Source organism: Papilio polytes, unplaced genomic scaffold (genome assembly GCF_000836215.1).
Source record: "Papilio polytes unplaced genomic scaffold, Ppol_1.0 DF824102.1, whole genome shotgun sequence".
In the NCBI taxonomy this organism is placed as follows: Eukaryota; Metazoa; Arthropoda; class Insecta; order Lepidoptera; family Papilionidae; genus Papilio; species Papilio polytes.
The window spans coordinates 3,657,468-3,669,521 of NW_013525102.1; the positions used below are offsets into that span (position 1 = coordinate 3,657,468).

Below are 12,054 nucleotides of genomic sequence, written 5' to 3' on the forward strand. Positions count from 1 at the left end.
ACTTATTTCATTATTCTGCAATTCTTTTATGTATGATCCACATTCGGAACGCTTTATTTGTTCAGTTGCTTCCAGCGCTAACTTTCCACGGTGCTAATAATTTCGGCGATTGAATCAGTACAATTAGGTTCACTTATTTCTAGAAAAATCAATTAACTAGTACTTTGGCATGTAATTTTTTTTAACGGTTTATATACGTAAGTAATAATTGCAATTAATAAATGAAATCATATAAAAAAAAAATGCAATCGTTACTTGGCGTATCGTTGCATTTACTGTGTTCACTGAAAACTTTTAATTAAATTAATTTTATTTTATTGCATACAAATACAACTAAAATTTCACGTAGGTGCACAATGTTTAAATAATAAATTTTTAGGTATGTTAATTAATATATTACTGCTATTGCTATATACCATATTGTGATATCAAATATTTATGTTACTGTCAGGTTGTTAATATCTGCTGTTTATAATTGAACCAGCTACTGTATTACACATTGTAAGACAAGGCTAGCAAGTTTATAGAATAAAGAATTTTACAATCTTACAGCGACATACGCGAGATGGACATCAACATGAACCTAAACATAGAAATGTGGAATTAGCACTAATATGTCACCAGGATGTAAAACACTAAAAATTTAAGGAACATCAATTACTAAAATTGAACGGATTATGTCATAACCTTTATGCAAAATATATTTTCGTTTTTTTCAGTCACTTAATATTTATCTGAAACGTTAAAACATTATAGTAATTCAACGATCATCGCGGGAAATCGCCTTGAAGAAAGAACGCTAAGAAGTCATAACTCCCAACTCTGTATATGCAGAAAATTGATTACAATAAATATCAAGTGCATACTGCAATAATTAGAAACATTACTTTATAAAACAAATCTTGCTTCACATCGTCTGATGTCATATGATATTTATCCCTTATCCTTTTTCCATCATATACTGAATAGCGAGAGAGTACTAGAATCGAGTAGACTTAACACTAGCCTCAGACGAAACCCAGAATACATACATATACATGTAGAGGGTGGCTGGTTGGCTCGTATAATAAAACTAAGTCTTTTTTTTACTTTTTTAGTTACATATTTTTAAATATCTTAGTCGTCTTTTCTCCATCTTACATCTTACATCTTAATTTTAACTCTATGTGTAATTTTATACATCTAGAACACATAAATAAATATATAAAAGAAAGAAAAATATTAAAAACCCATTAACCCATACATATATAATGTAGTAAAGGTGTGTGTAAGGATGCGGAAGTTGTTTATAGAGGGTGGACGCAATAAACGGCATTAGTACAATCGTCAAGTGCTCATACAGTCGGTGCAATGATCACGCGCAGAATTATGATTGATAAATCAAGAGTTATAAGTGCAACAACTTGTTTTACTTATCGGACACTTAGGAACACCGTATTTTTGAAATAAAAGATAAGGAGAGTGGCAGACATTCTTGCCAACTGGCTGTCATGGTCATGGGTTAAAGTTTTATTTAAAAAACTGTGTGTATGAATAAAATTAAGTATTGAAAAGTACAATTTTTTCTATTTTGTAGAAAACAATTATGAAATAGTTCTTAATATAATCGTACTTCATAGTCATACTAATACTTATTTTCTTACTTATATAATTATTCTTACCATACGAGTCTTTATAATAAATGCGAAAGTTTAGGCGAATGAATGTTTGTTAGAGTTTGTAGCCTTAACGATTGAACGGATTTCGATGAAATTTGGTATACACGAGGAGAATTGTCTGGAAGAAACCACAGGCTACTTTTATTTGTTTAAATCCACGCAAGTGGAGTCAGGGGAAAATCGGCTCGGACGAATATCACTTCTTCAGAAGCGAAAAGTGAAGCATAAAAGCTTTGACGGGGAATATCTATAGCCTTACATTATAACATTTAAATAATAGTAATTGGCTTTACGAAGAATTTCAATACAATGTATTTATCCTAATATACGAGAATTTTCAGAGAGGTCATAATTTGTAATAATCTAAGAAACTACACAATATGGCCTCGACCTTAGGGCGTGTCAACTATATACAATATTTTGAACAAATATAACAAGGTTGTATTATTTTCAAATAAAATACTTTCAATATTTAAAATGCTACTTGAAGGATTTTTGTTAGTATATTTTGATCGATAAGATCTCTAAAGATTATCGTACTGATATATTATTTTTATTCTTATTTGTTTACAAGGTAGACATTTATGTCGACTCTAGTACTCGAAGTAAATGTCGAACCCTACAAATAAAGTATTAACTAAGTACTGAAAAACGTCTTCGGAGTAAAAATTGTAAAGCTATTTGGTTGTTTTATGTTATTACATATTTGTGAACGAGGAAAAAAGAGAAAAAAAACCGTTTTATTTAAAGTAGCGCCATCTTTAGGCTGAACGGAACACTCGAATCATAAACTGATCACACGAATACTTTTTGCTCAAGAAAACTTGATGTCTGAAGTAGTTTCAATTTAAGTCGGTAGATGTCAATGTAATAAAAAAAGGTTGTTTAAAAATTGCGTTATTTTATTCCTATAAAACTATAGTAGTTTTTTTGGTTATATTAAGCAGATTTTTTTTGTCTTTTAGCCACTGTTACTGAATAGATGATAAATTTCAATGCAATTAAATAATTTTAGCTGAAAATGTAAGTACAGTATGCAAGAAATAAATTTAAAATGGATTTAGGCTGGAAACAGATTACTCTAAACTATATAGCTTCATTTGTTTTATTTATCCTTCAACCATACTAATATTATAAAGAGGAAAGATTTGTAAATACAATTTGATCTGTTGTATGTACTTAAACTACCTGGCTGATTTCAAAAATTCTTTCACCAATGAACGGTTATATCTCATATTTTTAAAAATTCTGCACGAACGAAGTCGCGAGCAACAGCTTGTCTTTTATAAAATAGGCAGAATTAGTAAACAGTTTGCTTTTGATGTTTTAGACATAACTTATGAAAGTTTTAACAAGATAAGTTTGGTTCGTAGAAAAGTCCAATTATTGCTAATCGAAAACAAAGCCTATTCCAGGTTAACTAACAAAGCTATTTAAACCGACTACCCAAATGGAGGTTATCAATTTGTCTGTATATTTTATTTTTCTCTTAAATATTGAAGTAAATTTTAAGGGGATGATGAACATTTAATAACTCTGGTAGATATTTGAAATTGCTTCTTATCCTAATCGATTATTCACATCACAAAAGCGCGGGTTTTAAATAAAACAGTTTATTCTATTATTAAATTTAATTTAAAATATAATAAATTATTAAGTAAAAGTTGCATTAAACTATTTGGGCTTACGTATATCTTTGGTCACTAGAGTTCGTTTATACAATTACCTATAAGTAGACTTTTATCTTTTCTTGATTTAAATTTTTATATCTTCGTCGATAGATGCGTCTTTTGATACTGGCTTTTGAGATTCCAAATCTGCAAAAGAAATCATGTCTACTGATATTATAAAAGTTTGGATGTTTGTTAGAGTTTGTACCCTAAACGGCTGAATGGATTTCAATGGAAATTGGTTTAGATGTAGAAGATACTCTAGAAGAAATCATAGGCTATTCAGTTTTGTTTTTTTTTTCTTATATTTCACGCGGACGAAGTCGCGGGCGATAGCTAGTAGCTTAGGTAAAGCAAAATTAATGAAGTAATTTGCCGATAGTAATCTAATGCAGGTTACACACGTTAGTTTTTCTAACTATCCGGGGATAACCTGGTTTCACAATACACAATTTTGTACTGTTTTGTCTCACGTTCTTGGTTTCACCTGACGGTTATGCCTGCAATTTTTTTCTCCCTAAATTACACTTAGAATAATTAAATATATGTGTACCTTTATCCTTTTTTGGCTTTGACTTTAATAATACTGGTCCCAAATGATTCGTGAGTAGATAGCCGATCGGAGTTGTGATCAATATGGCCTGCACGATTAGCCTCATCAGGTCTTCGGCGTACTTCATTTGGTGGACGTCGGTTGAGTTCTTCATAATCAATGTATCGATTGCTAATGGACAGAGAACTGCCTGCAAAAATACATCTTTTTGACAACATGTACGAATATTTTTATATTAGTCTTATGAAAAATGTCGTTATAGGTTACAGTATAGATTTGTTATAGGCGGTAAACTAAAAAAAGAAAGACGCATTACCCAGAAGCAGATTTTCTGCCTTTTTTTATTGTTGTCCAACATTGAAAAAATAACTCCAGATTACGACGAAAGACAAACCATGGTAAATACGGACAATCCAAAATTTTGTCATAATCTCTTTGGAAAAGAAGAAAATGTCTTAGCAACTTTGAACAAAGATAAGGTGATAGAGAAGTCTAGGCGTCTAGAAGTCTCGATCTTGCATTTTAATTAATGTCGTTAAAGATAAGATATCAAATAAATTGACTACGATTAAATCCTCTAGTGCGCAAGCGTGGAGGGCTCTGTTTATCTTCGCTGATACTAAGTCTTGTCTTATGATACAGTTTAATAACATTTAAATGTATAGTAAACTAAGGAATTTGTAACGTAAGTTTATTTTACTTGGTTAACATCTTTGTTTTAACTGTCGGTGTAAATTGACTAGCTTTTTAATGTCACTTACATAGTAATTCAGCAATTATTCAAGAAAGTATAATTTATGCAACAGAATGTGTTTCTTTTTTAAAACATGTAGAAAACGGAAGTCATTAATAGGAAAGTAGAATTAAAAAGTTAGCAAAGGAAGCAATAAAACATGTTTGAAAATTATCTACACGTTCAACTTTGTGTACGTTATTAAAACATTTCTTTTCACAAGTCTTTAATTTAAAATTTCTTTCAGGTAAGTTATAATATAGCAGGCAGTGTGTTAAGTAATGGCAGTGCTTTCAAAGCAATCTCGTGCTCATATTCAACTTTAGACTCATTAACTTAACAAGGTGTCTGACATTGTACGTGGATAATTTAACGACACTATAACTATAATGAACTTCTCAGTGTCGCTTTTGCTTCAAAGAAATTATTAGCGCAAGTTCACTTTGAAGTATGCCTTTGAAGACATAAAAATGTATATCATTAAAAGTATATGATACAATATTAAATTTCTACGTTAGATTTTGCTAATTTGATTACCTATATAAGGTTATCCAATATTTTTTTAAACGAGTCGCTTAATAATAAAGATAAACCAGGGCAAAGTCTCAAAAAATAATGAGGTTTGCGTTGAAATAATTACCTCGACTATGGACTTAGGTATCCATGCACAGCATATAAAAAGTTTCTCCTTAATGGAAAGGTTCCAACATACAAGAGCGGCGGTGAGCAAACGTGTCGTTAGAGTTATGAGGAGAATTCCCAGTCCCACTAGCATTGTGTCCGTCACCGAGCTATGTATCTGCAAAACGACTAATAAATAGTTTCAATTGATCAAACATGCTGATAGTCGGAGCGAGAACAGATTTTAATAGTCAACAATGATATCGTAATGTAGCATATGTCTGCTATTCATTTTCTATATTGCACTCATTGTTATGTTGAGTTTATTTTTAGATACCTGTAAAGCCCGTTTAATATCCACGCAAACAGTTATATTTCATACTATAAATGTCTTTACAGTATTATTTCATGGTAAAATAGAGAAAAATTAATATACAGAATGTAAAAAAAAGTATATCGTACCACAAAAAATGTACCAGTGTAGGCAAAGAGAACAGGTTCGCAAGCAGACCAGAGCACTCGGTACACCGTCGCTGCCGGGTTCTGATTCAATTTCCATCCCTTCCGCGCCCATTGCCGTGCAGCTGTCGCGTTGCACGCCAGCACAGCTATGCCGCCTGGAATTAGGTCATAGAAATATATTGTAAAAATGATACAAAATTTCAAAGGTGAGTTCACTTTCGTAATACAGGAATAAGATGTAGTTATTACTACAATACTTGTTGCTTTATGGTACTGTTTGATTTTTTTTGCGCTTATTGGTCAGTGACTTGTTAGTTACAAAACCTGCTTTCTACTTTCAAAATGCGGTAAAAAATCTACTTTAAACCTCAGAAAAAGTGCATTAAAGACAAAAATACTGAGTCAAAAAATATTTTATTCAGATAAGATAGAGTTGTCACAAAATTTCGTATGCCAAAAAGTGTCTCACCGGTGCCTCCCCAGCCTAGTGCGGACGTGAAAAAGTTTGCGAACAGTCCGCCGATGAGCACGAATAGTATCCTGAGCTCGGTGACGTATGCGTCTCGGGCGTGAGGCACGAGCCGCGCCAGCGCGCCCCAGCCGCCGCCGAGCGCCGCGCCCGCCAACAGCGCCAGCCCCGCCTGCACACAAACTTTCACAATTTTCTCTCCCTCAAGCGTATAAAATGCTAATTTGATAACGACCACCGCAAGATTTACTTTTGATGTTTTAATAATTTTTACACAACTTCATAAAGCTGAATTTCACGAAATTATAATGTACACAATTATACGTTACAAAATGTTTTATTATTTTTACATTCCACATTGGTACTTTAATAAATTGTTCCGATGTATTTTACAATATTCGCAACACTTTACTGGTACAATTTTCTATGACATATTTATTATTTTTGTGAAAAGTTTACTTAAGTATATATAATACGTTGCATTGCACTAATATTTAAAGTATGATGCATTGCGAGTAATGTGAGCATGAACAGTTAACTAAATCTCTAAGAAACTGTGTTTATTGATGAGATTTTATTTGTTTTTCTGACGTAAATTGTAAATTCTGTACTTCTTATAGATGTTTATAAATGAATGTATCTCACCTTATTACAAAATCCTCTCTAATTCCCGGTTTTATCTTTTTAAGAAAATGTTTAATACAAAAATTGATTTAGCTATTATTTTTAACTTATACATAGCGTTAGTGTTAAATCTGGCTAAAATGTAATTCTTTTTAGTAACCTTGGTCATTTGAAAGAATGCAGCAATAATTTTTATAATCTGTTAATTTATGTTATCTTAAGTTCATAAATTCTCGAGGATGTCTAAGATTATTTCCTACTAGAGAACATTTCAATGAAATTAGAAAGGTTTTAATACGCTACGTAGTACATCGATTATTAAGTGGGCTATATCGAATTACAAAAAAAATGTATATATGTCGAACACAAGTCTTGAAGACTATGTTTACCTTAATATAACGATAGAGTTCGCTGGCGTTACTAAACATGAAGCTGAATATGAGGCCGAAGACTCCGACGCTGAGAGCGGTGTCGGTGCCACCGGCCGTGCAGACCAGCTGGGGCCAGTTCTGACTCCTGTCCGGTTTAGTACCGTGCTTCTGTATTAGAGGCATTATCACCGGACATGATACAGAAGCGTACACTGAGCCAAGCAGGAATCCTGTATAATATTACTGAATGTATGTAAATGATTCAAACGAGCATGTGGTTAAGGTTCGGTGAAGGTCAAATGATATCGTTCTAAATTAACTGATTTATTACAAATTGTTATATAAGCTGTATCTTACGCGGACGAAGTAGCGAGCATTAGCTAGTTTACCCTAATATTATAAGGAGGAAAAATTTGCATGTATTGAAATTATTCAGAAACAAATTGGTCTGATTTTAAAAAAATCACTATTAGAATTCTATGTGATCGCTGAGTAATATAGGCTATATATTTTATTATATTTTTTATTTCATGCAGGCGAAGTCGCGAGCCTCAGCTAATATTAAATTAACTATAAGATTTTGAACTCTAAACATATGTATGTATTTTAACATAATAAAATTCGTAGACATTCCTCGTGTGATACGCCTTCATATATATACGAACACATTGCAACACCATCGTCTATTATTGGGTGAGAACGTCCTGCGGTTGGAATGCATTCAAATCTTTTGATACGAGTTCTAAAACGGAATTTATTGAATCGGCTTTATACGCAATACACATTGCGCCCCATTGTCGCCACGATCGTGACAAATTTTATTATATTTCATACAATATTTCCCGCAATAAGAAAGTTAGGTTTTAATATTTTATAAACCTTGGCACTGAATAAGATTTTTTTTTATAACCATAAAGTGGTAATGTCAGAAAAAAACTGAAATGTTAGAATTTTCTTTATAACAGAAACATTTTTGTTATTTATATAACTTGAAACCGATTCCAAGGAAATAAAATGCATACGTAATGAAAAGTGCCCCCCTTTCTTATAAAAAAGCAGTTAAAAACCACTATTACAACAGCAAATAACAATTCATCTGGCCGCGTCACCGCCCTGCTTAAACTATCCTTTAAGACTCACAGCCTTTGTTGAATTTCACAGTAACTTATTACTTTGGAAGTTCATTTTCATGAATAAACACTTCTTTGAATTTAATTAATAAATTCCACTTTAAAGTCTTTAAGCTAAGAATAACAAAATACATTTAGTGGGCTAGTTTACTTTTAACTCTTTATTTTACTTATCTCGAATTTTCAGCAGTTAATGTTAGCGTTGGGTTATTGCATCCGATTCGCTTTTGCTTCTCAATTTTGCTTTAGCGAAGGCAAGCTTCTTTCAAACTTGATGTATTTTCAGGATGAAAAATACATTATATTATAAAATATGATACTAAGAAGATGATGTGGCTAAAACTATTCAGCCTAGTTGATCAAAGAAAAATTTAAATTTTACGCTGCATTATGGAATAAAACTTTTGTACAGTTTCCAGTACTTATGTAAATATATAGTGTAATAAAATTCTTTTTTTTTCACTTACCCCATAACCAAGGGAACCCTAAGAAGTAGTGAGAACAGACCGCCATGACACCCACTTCCGCTGACCAGGGCAGCACGCCTAGAGACACCACTTGTTTCCAATTGGTTTTCATATAGTCCATGTCCCATGCTAAAGATCCCTTACCCAGAATTATTACTGGGTATATTTTTCTGTCAAGCAAATTTAAAAAAGTACAATTTGATCAGTTTTATTAAAATTAACAATCGAATATAAATACTAAAATGATACAATAAAACTTTGCATGTACGAAGAAAATATATAAATTTCTTGCAATCTATAATATTTTCTTCGTTATTATGTCATCAATAATTTAATTAAATCAATAAAAAACCTCCAAGCAATATTAATATGAGCACAATGAATAGAACGATTCAGTAAATCATAAAATATCTACCAGTAATGATAAGATAAAGTACCTTAAAAACGCGTCAATGTGGGAATAATGTCGCATGTCGAGGAAGCCGAAATGGCGGGCGAATATGCCAGTGAGGAGCGCGGCGAGGAGTGGTGGTAGCGTGGTCAGCTCCTGAAGCATGAGACCGCTAGCCCACGCCACTAATGCCACTGCGACCAGCCGAAACCATTTGCCATCCCAGCCCCAATTGTCGAACGCACACCATAATAGACCCCAAGTTAAAATACCTATAAGAAATTAATCATAAGTTCTATGAGTTATCAATTTACAACAAATCTGTGTAATAATGAGATAAGTATGCAATTTGACGAGAAGGTAAAAAGGGTAAAAAGGTCATATACTCCTAAAGCTAAGGGATTCTAAGCCTTGAAAGGTCTAAGGATTGAAAGGCATTGTATTTGCAATTAATGTGATTTTATATTGTGACATTTTTCTATTAAAATTAGGATTCATGTAGAACACATATTAAATATCAAATAATTTGCGACACTAAGGAACTTTCTAGAATCAATGTTTAATCTATATTTGGAGGCCTTTGCACTTCGTTATACGTCATGTTTTATTGAGTAAAGTTGCCTTTACTATTTGCCTTTTTTGTCTAAGTTTTACCGTTTTAAAATTTGCTAGCAAAAAACGATTTGTACGCGAGCGAGATTTTTACGTGATGAATCGGTTTAACAAGGTCAGTTAAAGGCTATTGATCTATGAACAAAACACTTATTGTGCCGTTTTTTTATTTATCTTGAGCAAAAGACATATGTACATATATAATGATACATGCATTATACTTTTAATTAATGTTAACTACGAATATTAGGTAGGAATATTTTTTTACTTAAGCATTTATGTATAACTTACCTAAAACACCTAAAGTTAAATAGTGAATAAAGTCTAATTTGATTGTTGTAAACCACGACTTTTTCTTCACGTGATCATTTTCTATGAAAACTTTTTCCACTTTATTAATATTCGAGATAGTTTCAGGAGATCTGAAAAAACAACGTTTTATTTCTTGATTTAACACTTTTTTTTAATTGAAAGTTTCACAATTAATGTATCTTAAACGCACTGCATGTTGTCGGCAGCGTTCTCCCTACTTGCTCTTCCGACTAATAATCTGTTATGTTCGTCCATAAGACTTTGATTTATTATGATAGAAGAACACACGTAATTAGCGTTTATAAAGATACGAATGATACTAAAAATAGTTTGATCAAATAAAGTACTTACTTACGTTTTCACTTCCTTCTGATGGTTTTCAGTGTAAATGCGTTTATCAACACATTTTTCAGCACACTGACCTGCGTTAAAAGATCCTTGCAATGATTTGCCAATGTCATTGTAAAGGTGGCGATACATTAAAGTGGTGAAATGTATAAGTATTATTTTAGTTAACTATTCGTATATCTCATTTGTTTGTTTATCATAATGTGTATCTCTTTAAGACCTTACTTCATAGGATCGATCTGTGTATCTCTTGTGCGTATAGTAAAACCGATATATTGATTTATTTTATTAAAAGATACTGATTAATTGACAAACACGGTTTATACAATTTGCATACAGATCTATTTACTATAATCTGTATGGTTTTGTGTATATGTTTAATTAATTATTTAACCTGTTTTCGGACTTGTAGAGTAACAATAAATATTGATAACCAAAATATCGTAATCAATTTAAATTTACAATTCAGTGAATGTTTATTTAATTCTAGGAAGTATATTAATGTGACCATACAAGAATACATATTTTCCCACAATGTCAAAAATTAATGATAGCGAAGTAATTAATCACTTTTATTGGGAAAAACACACAAGTTTGTACCGCGGGTTACCGAAGTGTTATAAGATCGGTAGTAAGCAAACATTTACATGGGCCTTCTGTTCAGATAAAAATTTGAATCACCGGACACCGTCATGTGATTTAATTGACTTCCTTAATGTTAAGTAATTGAAAATCGACATTATCTAAGGCTGTACAATGTCGGCTATAAAAATGATAAAATACACGTATGCTTGAACATTGTCGATGCGCATTGCGTACAGCTTCAATTATTGTTTGTAGAAAGTTATTTAACCACTTTACTAAAAGATTATATTTTTTTTCGAAAACTTAATGTCATTTTAATGTATTTACATGAGTTATTCACTTATAGTTTATCTAAATGTTGAAGACAAATCGATTTCACGACCAATATAAATGAGGTTTGTAATTAACGTCTGTTATCTATCAGTGAAAAATATTAGATGTCACTTCTACAATAGATAAAAATCATCAAGGAAAAGTAGTTTTATTAACATAAATAGATTGAGTACTTACATTCATTCATTTTAAAAGAACCACATTGAAAACAAAGCACTATCACAAACAACGCTTAAAATAAAATAAATTATTAAGTACTTTGTTGACTTAAAATTTACAAGTAAGTCAAACAGGCCGAGTTGTCGTCTACAGTAACTAAATCCGATGAATAAAATGATCAACGGTCGGTGTGGCGCAGGGCCACAAGCCACAAGCGACATGAAATATTAAGAAGAGTGACGTCACGATCCAAATCAATAATTGTCGTTTTAAACTAATACCTCGCCGCCTTGAACAATGACTTGGCCATTGACGTGCTAAATGTGGCATTAACAATGCATTAAATGAAGTTGATCACGACTTTAACATTGTCTATTATAAAACATATGAATTTACAATACTGATGAATTTATTTCCTTAGGAAGTCGTAAGATGCGAAAAGCGGAGAACGTACGTATCCTGTGAAAGGCCTATTTCTAGTTGAATTGATACTTTCTTTAGCATGTTTGTTTTAAATCGGAACGATTTTAACGTCAGGATACAAATATGTGGCTCC

The 12,054-nt window shown here is 32.0% G+C and overlaps 1 protein-coding gene across 2 annotated transcripts; it reads right to left on the reverse strand.

Annotated features, from left to right (window-relative positions):
• Positions 1–3,304: 3,304 nt before the first annotated feature.
• On the reverse strand, positions 3,305–11,676 carry LOC106099414 (sodium/hydrogen exchanger 9B1-like). 2 transcript variants are annotated; one of them, XM_013277971.1, is made up of 11 exons: positions 11,517–11,676; positions 10,429–10,495; positions 10,053–10,183; positions 9,196–9,421; positions 8,759–8,928; positions 7,180–7,391; positions 6,167–6,338; positions 5,698–5,852; positions 5,255–5,413; positions 3,882–4,071; positions 3,305–3,475 (listed from the first exon to the last, which is right to left on the reverse strand). In XM_013277971.1, the coding sequence occupies exons 1-11, from the start codon at positions 11,524–11,526 to the stop codon at positions 3,414–3,416; spliced, it is 1,554 nt and encodes a 517-aa protein (XP_013133425.1). In that variant the 5' UTR covers positions 11,527–11,676; the 3' UTR covers positions 3,305–3,413. The 2 variants fall into 2 exon arrangements, with proteins under 2 accessions (XP_013133425.1, XP_013133426.1); XM_013277972.1 differs by lacking the exons at positions 10,429–10,495; positions 11,517–11,676 and adding an exon at positions 10,264–10,411.
• Positions 11,677–12,054: the final 378 nt, after the last annotated feature.